At 40.7% G+C, this 15,156-nt stretch overlaps 1 protein-coding gene across 3 annotated transcripts; it reads left to right on the forward strand.

Annotated features, from left to right (window-relative positions):
• The first annotated feature begins 1,352 nt into the window (after nucleotides 1-1,352).
• On the forward strand, nucleotides 1,353-15,156 carry DENR (density regulated re-initiation and release factor). Of its 3 annotated transcripts, none has more exons than XM_078061043.1 (8): nucleotides 1,353-1,497; nucleotides 2,334-2,448; nucleotides 6,557-6,576; nucleotides 7,283-7,367; nucleotides 9,495-9,578; nucleotides 12,115-12,231; nucleotides 13,343-13,482; nucleotides 13,590-15,156. In XM_078061043.1, the coding sequence occupies exons 2-8, from the start codon at nucleotides 2,343-2,345 to the stop codon at nucleotides 13,632-13,634; spliced, it is 597 nt and encodes a 198-aa protein (XP_077917169.1). In that variant the 5' UTR covers nucleotides 1,353-1,497; nucleotides 2,334-2,342; the 3' UTR covers nucleotides 13,635-15,156. The 3 variants fall into 3 exon arrangements, with proteins under 3 accessions (XP_077917169.1, XP_035929029.2, XP_077917170.1); XM_036073136.2 differs by having other exon boundaries at nucleotides 1,459-1,541; XM_078061044.1 differs by lacking the exon at nucleotides 1,353-1,497 and adding an exon at nucleotides 2,083-2,236.

Below are 15,156 nucleotides of genomic sequence, written 5' to 3' on the forward strand. Positions count from 1 at the left end.
TAAAATGTGAAAAAATATGCATCTTAAGATCAATAAAATATGCTATTAGCTGTGTGATCTTAAGCACATGTCAACTTAATTCATTTCCACCTTTGAGCTACGATTTTACCATCTGAAATTGAAGACAATACCTACCTCATAGGGTTATTGTAAGGATTAAATCAGCTAACACTTTTAAGACTGTTAAGTTTAGGAAGAGTAGGCACTTTGTCTCTTATTCATTGTATCCCCTGTGCCTAGCACAGTGCTTGGCGCATGATAGGAACTCAAGAAAATTTTGTGGAATGAATCCACGTGGACTCTATATTCCCAAATGATCAGGTTATTGGCACATAGTGACAGGTGGGTGTCAATAAATGGAAGTTATTATTGGAACAGAAAACTATTATTATTGGAATCAACCATGTTTGGGAACAAGATCTTCTTTGACTAGTTACTTAGAATTGACTCTTCTGTGGGGGAGTGGGGGGACTCCTCTTTTATTTAAGAAAGATGTCAGAGTGGAGGCCACAGTCTCTGGTGGAAAAGATTATGCCAGATGGCTTTGTGCACACAAAGTAAATCGTGAGCAGAAAATTTAAGGGTGGTGGTGGTGGTGGCAAAAGAAGTTGGCAGGGAAGGAGGGGAATGAGGTGGGAGACAAAATATAGAAGAACAACCTCCACCAGCTACAAAGCACGTTTTGGTCATCATTTTCCTAACCCTCATAGGTCTGCAAGCACTGTAGTGTTGTTCCCATTTCACAAATGGGACTCAGGGGGAGCAAGGTTAGGAAGGGATTTTCCCGAATGAAAACAACCAGATGGAAGCAAAGCTAAGACGCCCCGTGTGTGGTTATGTCTACCTGGCTTCCGGCTGCTGAGAGACAGCCTGAGACCGGAGAGATTAATTTCAATTTGCAACACATGTAAGGATAGGTAAATACGAGGAAGGTGATGAAAATAGCTGTTAGGGTGGTGAGATTATGGGCGATGAGAACAATCTAAGTAGCGTTGACATTATATTTTCAAGAATAATTCAGCCAATGTAGGGAAAGGTGTTGAAACCCAACGCCTTTTCCAGCTGCCATCCACCCGCGAAGGAGTGACTTATCCAACAGGCTGGAGGTTAGTCAGGACTCCAGGATGCACCCCAGACGCGGGGCAACATTCCCCAGCTCATTAATAGGAAGTCATTGATGACTTCAGCGCACGTCCCCACTTTGCTATCCGCGCCCGCTTCCACGCTCTGCACGCCGACCGCCCGTTCTCTCCCGCGGGTAACGAGCACCGCCTACTGGAAGTCAGCCGCTCGGCGGTTTGGCCCCGCCCCCGAGCAAAATGCGCATGCTCCTCAATTCCCCTTCGCCCCCGCCTCCAGGCTTCTCGCGACAGCCGCCCAGCGGCGGCCTGAATCTCGCGATAAAGGCTTATTGTCTCGCGGGACCGCGGCTGGCAGACGGGCTTTCAGGCGGCCCTGGCCGTGGAAGAGGAGTTGCATGTGTCGCTTCAGCTGGCGGTAGTGGCGGGAGCGGAGGCGGCGGGGGTTGTGCGACCGCCCGGGTAACGACCCTTCGTGCCTCTCCCTCTTCCGAGAAGCTCGTAGAGAGCGTGGGGGAAGCCGAGGTGCTGCCCGGCGGAAGGGGGCCGGGCCGGGCGTCTCCACACCCCCGCCCACATGGGCCCCTCTGGTGTCCCCGGGATTGCCCCTTCGCCTCAGATTTTCCCCTAACTCTTGGCCGCCTTTGTCGCCCCAGTGCTCTTACATTCTGCCCCTTGCTGGTTCTTCTGTCCCCATTTTCTGTCTTCAGATTCTGGGCTCCCCGCCCCCTCCCACTCCCATCCCCTTCCCTGATTCCTGTGGCCCTCTCTTGGCGTTGAGCTGCCCGCACACCCTGTACTCTGGGCACCTCCAGTCACCCACCCCTTCTTCGTAGGCTTTTCCAGCCTCTTGTCGTCCAGCTGCTTTGTGGCCTTTATTGCTGCAGTTTGCATCCCTTCCAGATCACCCCCAGACCTTTTGTCCCGTCACTGCGGATCATCCTCCCCATCCTGTTATCCCATTGCTTCCTCTTTCCACTAGTCTTCCCCTTCCCCCCCCGCCCCCATTCTTCACGGTCCTTTTGCTACTGGCACTTGCTTCCCTGTAGACCTGTGGAGCTGGTAATGGTGCGCCCGGAATTGCTCATATTTTATGAATCCTAATGCAGCTTGGATCCTTCACTTAAAAACAGAATTGGAACAGATTTAGGGTTGAGGTATTTCTAGTGGGGGGAGGTGAGGCTACATCTGAACACTGCCTTTTTGGGGTCTTGGTCCAAAATAGTGAAAATGTGTTATTTTCCTTGCTTACAGGTTTGTGAGATGGCTGCTGATATTTCTGAATCCGGTGGGCATGATTGCAAAGGAGACCCGAGGGGCAATACCAAGTTAGATGCAGACTACCCACTTCGAGTCCTTTACTGTGGAGGCAAGTGTTACAAAGCAGAAAATGGCTTTTGCTCAGTTTATTTTTATGCATTGTAATAGTAGTATCACATTTGATTCTATTGATCCTTTTCTCATCTGTCTTTGGGAAATCCTTAATTGGGGGAGGGGAGGCGTTGGTAAGAGGAGGCATGGGTTGACAGATTTTTCTGGACCCGTATGACTTGTGTCTTGCTACTTGGCCTGGAGAAGCTTACAGTCCAGTTAGAATAGAGACATGCAAATAGATTATTTCAATCTAATGTTACTTGCTAGTCTGGCTACTAAAGGAGGATTTCTGGGGCGCCTGGGTGGCTCAGACGTTAAGCGTCTGCTTTCAGCTCAGGTCATGATCCCAGGGTCCTGGGATCGAGCCCCACATCGGGCTCCCCGGTCCGCGGGAAGCCTGCCTCTCCCCCTCCCACCCTCCCCGCTTGTGTTCTCTCTCTCGCTGTGTCTCTCTCTGTCAAATAAACAAAATCTTTAAAAAAATAAATAAATAAAGGAGGACTTCTTGGAAGATACTGAGTCTGAAGAGATGACAAGGACTGGATGAGGAAGTGGGCAAGGGCATCCCAGATGAAGTGAATGGCTATGCAAGAAAAGACTTGATGCACGTCTGTGGAGAAATGAGCAGCTTTGGATTAGTAGAGTGTGGATATAGTATAGGGAGGGTGTCAGTAAGGAGTGGAAGATGATGAGGTTGGAGCGATGGGTCGTAGGACAGTCTTGGGGAAGTCTTCTTGGTTTGATTAATAATACACGTATTAGATTGAATCTGGATTCTTTTTTTTTCTTGGAGTGTTTTTCCTCATTTTCAATGCAGAAATATTTGTGAGTTGGAAATGCTTTAATTTATTAGCATTTTGGAAAGTTTTAGAAAAATTTGAAGGTACAGGATAGCAAAGGGGCAAGTAAGTACTGATTTTTTTCAGGAAATACTTTTGACCACTTATTCTGTGCCTCGCAGTGTTTTAGGTGCTAGGGACTGAGTAGTGAGTGAATAAGTCAGGAAAGGTCCTTGTGGTTGGAGATTTTGCATTTTGTGAGTGTAATAGAGACATCATCTGGAGTTCAAGTACTACAGAAGGAGTGGGATGTCACTGAGTTAAATTTTGTCAAGTTGCCATTTATCGGATATCTTTGAGAGTAAAAATTATAAAATACCTCAGGAAGAATAAGGCAGGGGAACTTTTTGTAGGGTTGATTGATTTTTGTTATGATATTGGTCTTATTTGGTCATCTTGTTTGCCTTTGGAGTCGCAGACCAGGGTCTGCATCCTGATTCCAGCATTACCAGTTATGTGACCTTGGGCAAGTTACCTAATTCAATTAAGGATTAAAGGTCTGTTTCTTAAGGTCTGCTCAATGAAAATAATGATTATATGCTAAGTCAGGTGATTTGTATAAAGCTGGTATAGCAACTAACACAAGAACATAATACAGTAAGTTTTATTATTAGAGAAGTATACTAGTTTAGTATGGTTTATTTATCTTTGTCAGATGTAGTTAAGAGCTGTTGTTCTTTGTGCCCTATTTTATCTAATCTAAGACTTCATATTTTATAAGATTCGCCATTATTTTATGTTCCACTAAGAAAAAAAAACTGTCACATTGACATGCCATAATTATAAGATGTATCCCTATTAAAATGTAGAAAATTTAGGATTGATGAAATACGGTATATGAAAACCATCTTATTAAATTGCTTATGTGACTGCTAAGGTGACTTTTGAACAACTGCACTAAATATGCAAACCACCCCGGTGATAATTTGTGTTGACCAGCAGTCCCTAACCTTTTTGAGAAAGGTTTATTTTCATTTCCCTTCTTAGTTTGTATTGATATTCCAGGCACTAAGCTGGGGACAGGGTTACTTCCTCAAGGAGTTTATGGTATAGTTGTAGGAGAAGCACTTAGGGAATATTAAATGCTAAATTAAATAGTACTGATTATAACTATGAATTAGGAGTTGAGGAAAAGGAGGGATCTTTGTTCAGAGGAAGTAGGGAAATTTCCAAGGAAATGAGAAGCCTTAGATAAAGGGTAGAATTTGTAAGGAAAGGTGAAGGAATTTGTAAGAACAGTATGGTGGTAAGATTTAATATGGTGTCTTAAGGAGAGAGGGAAAAGAAAGGGCTGATTGGAACAGAGTGCTGGTTGGAGTAGAGTGAGAAACGGGTAGGTAGAATGGGGTCCTTTCCGAAGAGATTTTATCTTCATGATTGTGACTTCAGACTCAATCTGAGTTTGAATCCTGGCTCAGCCATTTACTTACTTGTGTGACCTCGGCTAGTTCCCTCATTTATTAAAGAGCCTACTTCAGAAGGCTGTCGAGAAGAATGAATAATACTCCCAAAGGCTCCACCTCCTAACACCATCACATTGGATAATAGGATTTCAACATAGTAATTTTGAGGGGACACAAACATTCAGACTGTAGCAGAAGGTTTCATGGCTGATGATGCCTTGTTCTTCATGTTACAGCATCACATCAGCAAGTACATAACGTCAGGTTATTGCACTATTAGTGATGTGAAGTTTGATGGTAGCTGCTAGATCTGTGTGTCGAAAAGCTATGGTTTGCAGAAAGGGAAATTGACTATTTTATTATTTATTTATTTAAGATTTTATTTATTTGAGAGAGAGAGCAAGCTTAAGCAGGGGGGAACAGCAGGTGGAGGGAGAGGGAGAAGCAGGCTCCCTGCTGAGCAGGGAGCCCAATGTGGGGCTCCATCCCAGGACCCTGGGATCATGACCTGAGCCGAAGGCAGATGCTTAACCTACTGAGCCACCCAGGCACCCCGGGAAATTGACTTTATAAGCAAGTAATAGTGAACTGTTCAAATGTTTCCATTGCATTAGAATTTTGTTGAACTGAATATTCTTTGAAATGGTGTACAAAGTTTTATAGCTTTAGTATTTGCTGTAATGGTATTTAACCTATAATTCTATCCTGAAAGTGTGGCTGAATATCTGTACCTACTGGTATTTGAACTTGAGCTACTAAGGATTGTAGAGCTCTGGTTAACCAGGGAGAACTTTGGTGGAAAGATCTCCACACTTGAAATAAAGAGGCTAAATTCCAGTTTTCTTCTGCCACATACCTATCACCTTTGTCCCTGGCTGAGCTATTGAACCTTTTATAGAGCTTCATCTATAAAAAAGTGATGGTGGGATGAGGAAGAGGCCAACCACTGTCACGTGGCTGGCACACGGCTACGCTATCTGCGTGTCATGTGATCTGATTTCATGGTTAAGAGCTTCAGAAACTGACCATCCTGTTCTACTAACCAGATGCAGCAGGTTATTTACCATCAGTAATGCAGACGTGGTGATTCTTACTTACAGGGTGGTGGTGATGACACATAATCACGTAATGATAATTGCTGTGATGAGTAATGGTGCACCACCCCTCTTCTCCCTCACAAATCTCAAGATATTGGGTACACTGAACTACTCAATTCTTTCCCTTAAAAGTAAAAACAAAATAGTTGACCCAGTAACAGAATTCTGTTTACAATCTGGAAACCTTTTGAGTTCTTTTGGTTCTTTAGCCCATGGAGCCTACACGAGGACAAAATTGAACCTGCGTTCCCTCTAGCTTTACAGTTGGCATAATCTGAAAGCACACTATGAAAAAGAAAAGGAAACGTATATTGCAGAGAAATGGTAGCAAAAGTGCTACTGAAGTCTATAAATATGTTAGTATGAATAAAAACTGGTGGCTGTTTTGGTAAAACTATCAAAGGAAATAACCAGTTCCTTTCAAGCTTTGTTGTATTGGGAATTGTTCTCAGCTTCAGACCCATTGAGATAGTTACGGTAAAACTTTAAGATATGCAGGATAGTGTAGTTTGATGTTCCATCCACTGAGGTTATGGTGTTCTTTAGATTAAAAAAAAAAAAAAATTAAGAGAATATCTCTATGAACCATGTGCCTTTTACCTCAAAAAAAAAAAAAAAAAGCATGATGGGTGGTATTTGAAAAGTGATACAGAATTATAGGAAAAAGTAGAAATGAAGCATTTTGTCCAATTTAAAATAAAAGGATGAACCATGTGTGTTTATATATTTAAATTTTCTAATCTTTTTTCTCTCCATTTCCCCAGTCTGTTCATTACCAACAGAGGTAAGTCCTTTTAAAATTCTTTTCTTTTTTTAACTTCTGCATTTGAGGTCATTGACTTTAGAGCTAGCCTGAGACCTTTTTTATTTTTCATGTTCTGTCATTTGATAGTAGAGTTTCAACTTTCATAGAAACTTTGGATTGGAATAATTTTATGGTCTTACAAATTGTTTTCTTTCGACTTTGTATCATATGTGTACATCTTTTGTACTTGGCTATCCAGTTTGGACTTCTGCTTGGAACTTATGAATAGTTACCTAATAAAACGAGTAGCCTTAAAGTAAAAAATCTAATGTATAAGCAGAGGAAAGCATAAATTAAAATTATGTATAAGATTTTCTGTTAATAAGCTTCTGAGTCAGAATCTGTGGGCAAGTCACAAAAATAGACACCTGTGTGCCCAAAGCAAGAAATGAACATGCTCGTTTTTTTGTTGTTTGCTCCTTTTTCTAATGGCCCTTCTCTTTGATGGAAAAAAAATACGTTACTACAGTGAGGAGGTGCTTAATCCTTTTTAAATTCTAATTTCTTATGGGGCATTTCCTGGTCGAACACAGAATTCCTTGGATAAGATATTGGGTGGGAGTAGTTGGTTTCATCATTCTTAATATAGCAAATATAGGGAAGGACTTAATTAAAATGTATTGGTTGATTGAAAATGTTCTGTTGTGACGCAATTTGTTCTCCCCCCCCCCCCCCACTCCCCCAGTACTGTGAATATATGCCTGATGTTGCTAAATGTCGACAGTGGTTAGAGAAGAATTTTCCAAATGAGTTTGCAAAACTTACTGTAGGTATGAACATTTTTTTCTTTCATCTGAAAGCTCGTATATCTGAAACAAATGCACATAAGGCATTATTTTAAAGATAAAGTGCTCCTTTAGTAGGATATTACAGAATTGTATTTATGTCTATTAGCTTCAGAACCATTTTACATTCTTGGCTTAAAATTCCTTATATAGAATCACACACTGCTTCATGTGTCTTATCTCTCTGAGATAGTTTAGGATAACTTCTTATAAGAAGAGTAATGGTTTAGGAGCAAATGTATTTTCACTCATTCGTTTAACAATTATTTCTTGTGAGTATACTATATGCTTCGCTTTGTTTTAGATGTTGAGGATAAGGCAGTGAACAAAAGATCTATTTGAAAATTCTAGAATGGGAGACTAAGGAAAATAAGAAATAAGTATGTTAAATAATGGTGAACAGGGAATAAGGAGATAAGAATTGTTGGGGAGAGAATTTGAAGTTTTAGGTAGTGGCAGGAAAGATTTTGCTGAAAAAACTGCATTTGAACAAGACCTAAAGGAAGTGAGGGAGTGAGTCATTTGGATATCTGGGAGAATATTCCAGGTGTGGGGCAAGTGCAAAGGCCCTGAGGTAAGAGCTTACCTGTCATATTCAGGAAACATCAAGGAAGCCTTTGTGTCTGGAGCTTATTGAAGAAGGGGGAGAGAAGGGTCAGAGATGAAGTCAGAGAAGTAATGGAGGACCATACCTTAAAGGCCTAGTCTTGGCTTTTTTTTTTTTAAAGATTTATTTGAGAGAGAGAATGAGAGAGAGAGCACACGAGAGGGGGGAGGGTCAGAGGGAGAAGCAGACTCCCCGCCGAGCAGGGAGCCCGACGCGGGACTCGATCCAGGGACTCCAGGATCATGACCTGAGCTGAAGGCAGACGCTCAACGAATGAGCCACCCAGGAGCCCCCCCCCCCTTTTTAAAGATTTTTATTTATTGCAGAGAGAGAGAGCATGGGGTGGGGGTGTCAGAGGGAGAAGCAGACTCCCCGCTGAGCAGGGATGGAGTCCGATGTCCCCGATGTCGGACTCCATCCCAGGACCCTGGGATCATGACCTGAGCCAAAGGCAGATGCCCAACCGACTGAGCCACCCAGGCGCCCCTAGTTTTGGCTTTTACTCAGAATGAGATGTGGCGCTATTGGAGAGATTTGAGCAGAAGAGCAATAAGGTCTAACTTTTGTTTCAACATCTCTTTGGCTACTGTGCTAAAGAACAGACTGAAGAGGGGCGCAGGCAGTAAAGGGAGACCAGATGAGAGGCTGTGGCTGTAATCGCATCAGGAGACCATGGTGACCTGAGCAGAATGGTAGCAGTGGAGGCGGGGAAAGTAGGCAGGTTCTCGATGTGTTTTGAAGGTAGAGCTGACAGGGCTTTCTGATGTGCTGCATGTGGGATGTGAGAAAAGGAGGCATCTAGGGTGTTGGCAACTAGAAGAATGGAATTGCTGTTGCCAGTGGAAGGGAAGACTGAAGGGAACAGATTTTTTCATTTCGTTAAAACTGTTGGCTTCTCTTACGAGATTGGTGGAAATGAAGGTAGTAGCAGGAAGAAGGGAAAGCCTGAGCTGGAAACAGTCATGTCAGATGTACCTGATGCTGTTCCACTATTTGCTGCTTTGTCAGATTGTTTCCAAGAGGCACAACCCCTGAAACTTTACAGAAGGCCTTTCTGGGTAGTAGCCACAGTGGTCATCCGTGGTTGAATAAGAACCCTAAAGTCGGGTGTTACAGTCTGCGTGGTCATGGTCACATGGGACATGACCTGCCTAGGACGTGATAAGACCTGAGGAAGGAGTCTTCTTAGGCCCAGACTTCCTGTTCCCTAGATTAGTGTGTTTAGATGTAAACATGCCTGCAGAGCCTGAGTGTTTTGTGCTCCTTTCATGTGCTGAAAAGATCCTAATCTTCACATATCAAAGGCTTTGTTTTGTCTTCTGTCACCATGGACTTAATGACCAGAACTAGACTGGATGGGACTTTAGCAGTATCATCATTTGCATTATAAATGGCATGCTGTTGTTGGCAAGATGCTTCTTTGTGTATGAAGTTGCTCAAAGGTGATTTTTTAAAGGTTATTTTGAAGTAATGTTAATGCTTTGGATTTCATTGTTAACATCTAGAAAATTCACCAAAACAAGAAGCTGGAATTAGTGAGGGTCAAGGCACAGCAGGGGAAGAGGAAGAGAAGAAAAAGCAGAAGAGAGGTAAGGCCTAAATCCATGGCTTGATTTATATAAAGACACCTTCCCTCTGTCAGAGGAAATACATAATGAGCACAGTCCCAAAGCCAGTAATACCTCCCTGCTGCTGCAGTTCCATATGTATGTCCTACAGAGCAACACAGAATCATATTCTCAGGATGACCGGATGTCATATGATTTGGGCTTTTACGGTAAATTGGACCTAAGAAAACATGCTTTATTTGCTGTATACATATGCAAAAAGCAACCAACCAACTTGTTTATGACTTGAAAACTTTACCTTATTAAAATAGTTATAGAGTTGAGGACATTGATAAAAGATTTTATTCTCATTATGTTGTCAGCTCAGTTGAATTTTTTTTTTTTTTTAAGATTTTATTTATTTGCGAGAGAGAGAATGAGAGAGAGCATGAGAGAGAGGACGGTCAGAGGGAGAAGCAGACTCCCTGCTGAGCAGGGAGCCCGATGTGGGACTCGATCCCGGGACTCCGGGATCATGACCTGAGCCGAAGGCAGTCGCTTAACCAACTGAGCCACCCAGGCGCCCCGAATTTTTTTTTTTTTTAAATAGCTGTTGTGTATAACTGTCTACCTCCTTCTAAAATGAATTCCTGTACTTTGGATCCTGTCCCTGCCTGTTTCTTCTGCCTTAATTATTCTCCCCTATGACTAAAATTAGCTTATAAATAAGGACTCTGCCTCTTTCAAGAAAAATTCCCCCAAGAGCCCATGTCTTTGCCTTATCCCTTGCCCTGCCCTTCTTAGCCAGACTTTTGTAGTAAGATTAGACTCACTGTCCTTGCTCTTCTGTCCTTCATTGCTCATGCCTCATTCCGTGCTAAGCTGACTGTCACACCACTGAAATTCCTCTAATAGGGGTCATCAGTGGCTCAGTAATTGCTAAGCAATAAGAGCATTTGAGCACACCCTTCTTTGAAATGCCATACTTCCTTGGTTTTTGCGACAGACTTCTTTCTTCATCCTCCCTGTCGATCCTCTTCGGTCTTCTGTGCAGACTTCTCTTCTCCCTTCTGTCCCTAAAAAGTTGTATTTCCCAGGATCCTATGCTTGGCCCTCTTACCTCCTCATTCTGCAGTTTTCTCCCTGAATGATTCTTTCACATCCCTAACTTCTAACACCACTCTACACTTGAAATTCCTGAATCTGTACCTCTGGTCCTGGCCTGTGTCTCTAGACTGGCAATGTGCATGGTCCCACAGGCACCTCAAATGCAGTATTTCCAAGAAAACCAAACTTACTAAGTCCCAAATCTATATCTTTTGTTAAATGACAGCATACTATATCCATTCATCTGAGCCAGAACCTGACACTTATCTTGGGTTCTCTTTCTTTGCTCCCCCCCCCTTTTTTTTTAAGATTTTATTTATTTATTTGTCAGAGAGAGAGGAGAGAGAGAGATCACAAGCAGAGGGAGTGGCAGGCAGAGGGAGAAGCAGGCTCCCTGCTGAGCAAGGAGCCTGATGCAGGGCTCGATCCCAGACCCTGGGATCATGACCTGAGTGGAAGGCAGCTGCTTAACTGACTGAGCCACCTAGGCGTCCCTTCTTTGCTCGTTTTAATCAGTTTTTTTAAATAGTCATCTTCCTTAATTTATTTAGTACTAATTATTTTTAATTCTGTTTAATCAGTTCTAAATTCTTTTATTTCTCCTCCTTACTCTACCCTGTGCCTAATCGCCATTACTGTTACCACTGCTTTGTTAGATTTTGATTAATTTCCACCTGAACTAATGTAGGAGCCTCCAGTAGCTCTCTGTCGGCCTTATTCCTCAAAGGCTCACCCTCCATGCTATAGAGTGATCTCCTAAAACCTAAATCTGTTTTTTTCACTCCTGTATTCATTCAGTGGCTTTTCTTCGGCCTCAATATAAAATCAAATAACAGAGCTTGATGTGCTGGTCCTTTAATGACTGGTAGGTAATCGTTTGCTTTTCTGGCTTTATCTCCTACATATCCATAAGCATCCTTCATCGAGACAATTGTAGTTCTCAAATATAATGCCTTCTCTTATCTTTGTACTTGTTCCCTTCTGGGATATCTTTTCTTACCATATCTCTCCAGCTCTTCTGCTTTCATCTGGACGGTTCCTTCTACAAGAACTTAGATGCTGTTTCTTCTGGGAAACATTTTCTGTCCTCCAGAAGCTGAGTAAGCCATTCCTCTGCAGAGCTATGGTAGTGCAATATTCATGGTTCCTGTTACAGTATATATCAGTTGCAGTAATTATTAAAACTTTTTTTTTGTCTCCTTCACTTGACTGAGAGTCCCTGGAGGGCAGGGACTATGTTTTTTCTGTTCATCTTTGTGTCCTCAGCCCTTAGTGCAGTGCTTGGGACATAGTACTTAATAAATATTTATTGAATGAATACTCATGCATGTGTTTATTAGTTTTGTGTTAGAAGAGGAAACTTTAGAAATTAATATTTGGTACCTTTTGAAAATTAAGCTTAAAGACAGTATTTATGTTAAACACAAAACAGTTGATGTGGAGCTCTTTTTTTTTTTTTCTATAAATAAAGGTGGAAGGGGTCAGATAAAGCAAAAAAAGAAGACTGTACCACAAAAAGTTACAATAGCCAAAATTCCTAGAGCAAAGAAGAAATACGTAACAAGAGTATGTGGCCTTGCAACTTTCGGTGAGTTCAAGTTTAAGTATGTTTAAAATGTGTGAACTGTATTCTCTCTGTTGCTCTCTGCCCCTCTACCTCCCTCTTTCTGTTTGTGTCTTGCTCTTTCTGTCTCTTTTTTAATCTGGCATCATGAAAATTTCACAGGTCTATTTTTTGCTAAGAAGATACAAAATGAGATTTTGCAGGTCTAACTATAGCTTCAAAATTAGATTTTGAAGAAATTTAAAAATCTTTTGCACGGGGAACTAGTTTAACTTTTTCCTTTACAGAATACCTGCGTGGGCACATTTTATGTGGAATGAGGAGGGCTAGGTAGGATTCCCTTTGAAGCCTATCGGTACTGCTCCTCTGTCCCTACAGGCTAGATGGCAAAAGGCTGCAAAATGGCTTGTGCCCTCTGGGAACAGTAGTAGAGGGTGAGGGAATGTGGGTATCAGCAGAATGTCCTGCTTCAGAGCTCCTTCTGGAGGCCTTGAATGAACAGTGAAATTGTAAACCAAGGTCCCTTCTTGTGACAAGATAGTTGAAAAATAATCATTAGTAGGTTTGTTTCCCTGCTGTAACTATTTCTCTTGTAAAAAAGGATAAATGAAAGAACTTCATTGTACTTGGAAATGTATATGTCATGCTTGGAATTAATGTGTTCCTGGATTTATTTTGGTCTTACCATATGAGTTATGAATAGTATGAATGATGCTTTGTGTGTGTGTGTGATAGGATGCATCTTTTTAACATTTATTTAAATTTTTACTTAAATTCAATTAATCAACATATAGTGTATTATTAGTTTCAGAGGTAGAGTTCAGTGATTAATCAGTTGCATATAACACCCAGTGCTCATTACATAATGTACCCTCCTTAATGCCCATTACCGGTACCCCATCCCCCCGAATAATGCTATTTTTATGTACTGAAGCTTTATTTGACCTTGAAAATATAAGTTGAATGGTTAAGACCACTGCCTGTGGTAGTTTGTAATTATCACGAAAGAAATATAAAACCCATCAAGGTAATCTGTTTTATGAAATTAAGATACAGATTAAATTTCAAAATGGAAAAATACCTTTGATAAACAATTCCAATTATAGTCTTGCTCTTTCTCTTTTTTAAATAACAGAAATTGATCTTAAAGAAGCACAAAGATTTTTTGCTCAAAAATTCTCCTGTGGTGCCTCAGTAACAGGAGAGGATGAAATCATCATTCAGGGAGACTTTACAGATGACATAATTGATGTCATTCAGGAAAAATGGCCAGAGGTGAGTAGGTAGAACATGTGTACCTGTGGATATAAGTTTTTAAAGCAAGTTGCTTCCATGTTACCTGATACCACAATTCATGAGATGTAATTATTTGTGTTTTATAGGTGGATGATGATAGCATCGAAGATCTTGGAGAAGTGAAGAAGTGATTTTGAAAATTTGTCTCTATTTAATGATCTGAACTGAGAGTTGATATGGCCAAAGGGAGAGAGGCCTTTTAAAAATATATATATTTATCCTACAGTAAAACTGTAGATTACCCTCACCCTTGGCATTTTCACTGTTCTATATAAGGCTGCTTGTTTTTTTTATTGCCAAAGTCTAATAAACAGGGGAGACTGTCATGCTTATGCATGAAATAGAATTTAGTCAAATAAAAATTTTTGGTCATTTGGTACTGACTTTTCTCTTTCTCTTATTAACTTTTTATTTTTGGAAAAACACTAGATTTTTTGTGCAAAGCTTTTTTGTTTATTATCTTAAAATCATGATTTAATGAAATCATGATTTAAAGCTGAGTAATATTTTAAAGAATTTGAATTTTGGCTTCATCACCATTAATAACTGTCTCCTTGCTTCTTTGGTGTGATACTTTTGAGATGCTTGGGCATCTAATAGATTTGTGGTTGAATTTGCTTCATTGTTACCAACCAAGTCCACTTCGAGGTCACATTAACTTAATGTTGGTAGGAGTTGTTCACACTGTTCTGGAGATTATTTGGTAAAGTATATTAAAGCCTTAAAACCATCTGCAGTCTGACCCAGTAAGCCACTTAGTTGACATTATCCTAAAGATAGAATCATTCTTGCTTAAAACCGTGGGTGAGGGTGTTCATCACAATGTTACTCATAAATGCAAAAAAAATTACAACTGATACAAATGAACAATTGGGAAATGGTTAAAGAATGATGGTGCACCATATGGTAGAATATTATGCATATATTTTTAAATATTTTCCAAAAGTACTTTGGAGACCTGTTTGGTGATTTTAAGTGGGGAGCAGACCCTAAATTCATTTTATACGTTATCACCACCGTTGTTTTGAGTGGAAGGCCATTCAGAGATGCTGCTGAGTTCTTGTTCTAGCATTCTGCTAGCCAAAAGAATATACACCGATACTCAATATAAATATGGTCTGGGAAATAGCAATTGAAATGAGTCTTTCTCAGAAACAGTGACAATGAATTTTAACGAATGCACTGAACGAATTTAAACTTTGTTTTTATAAAGGTCTTAAGTCAGGCTCTACAAATTGAAAAGAAGACTCCGGGTATTTTAAATCGCTATAGACACCTTTAAGAAATTTAGAACCCATTGTTTATTGCCATGCAAATTACAACCTTAAATGAATGTGTAGTTTTTTAAATAATTAAAATCTTAGAAAAAATGTGTAATAAAGATGCAAATTAAGAAAACAGAATTCTGCATTAACTGGATTTTACTGAATAGGAGTATCTGATGAAGCAAATTTACCCATCAAGACCATTTGGTATGTGTTGTGTATGTATCCTGTTGGTGCTGGAAGATGTCTGTGCCTCTATCAATTATGTGACTTCATGTAAAGACTCTCAGTGTTCACAGTTCTTGGCAAATGCAGTTTTAATCCATATAAAGCCAGCAGTGGATGTTACTGCAGGATAATGGAGGATTAAAATTGTCCTTGTGTATAA

This window comes from Halichoerus grypus, chromosome 13, assembly GCF_964656455.1.
Source record: "Halichoerus grypus chromosome 13, mHalGry1.hap1.1, whole genome shotgun sequence".
NCBI classification, from domain to species: domain Eukaryota; kingdom Metazoa; phylum Chordata; class Mammalia; order Carnivora; family Phocidae; genus Halichoerus; species Halichoerus grypus.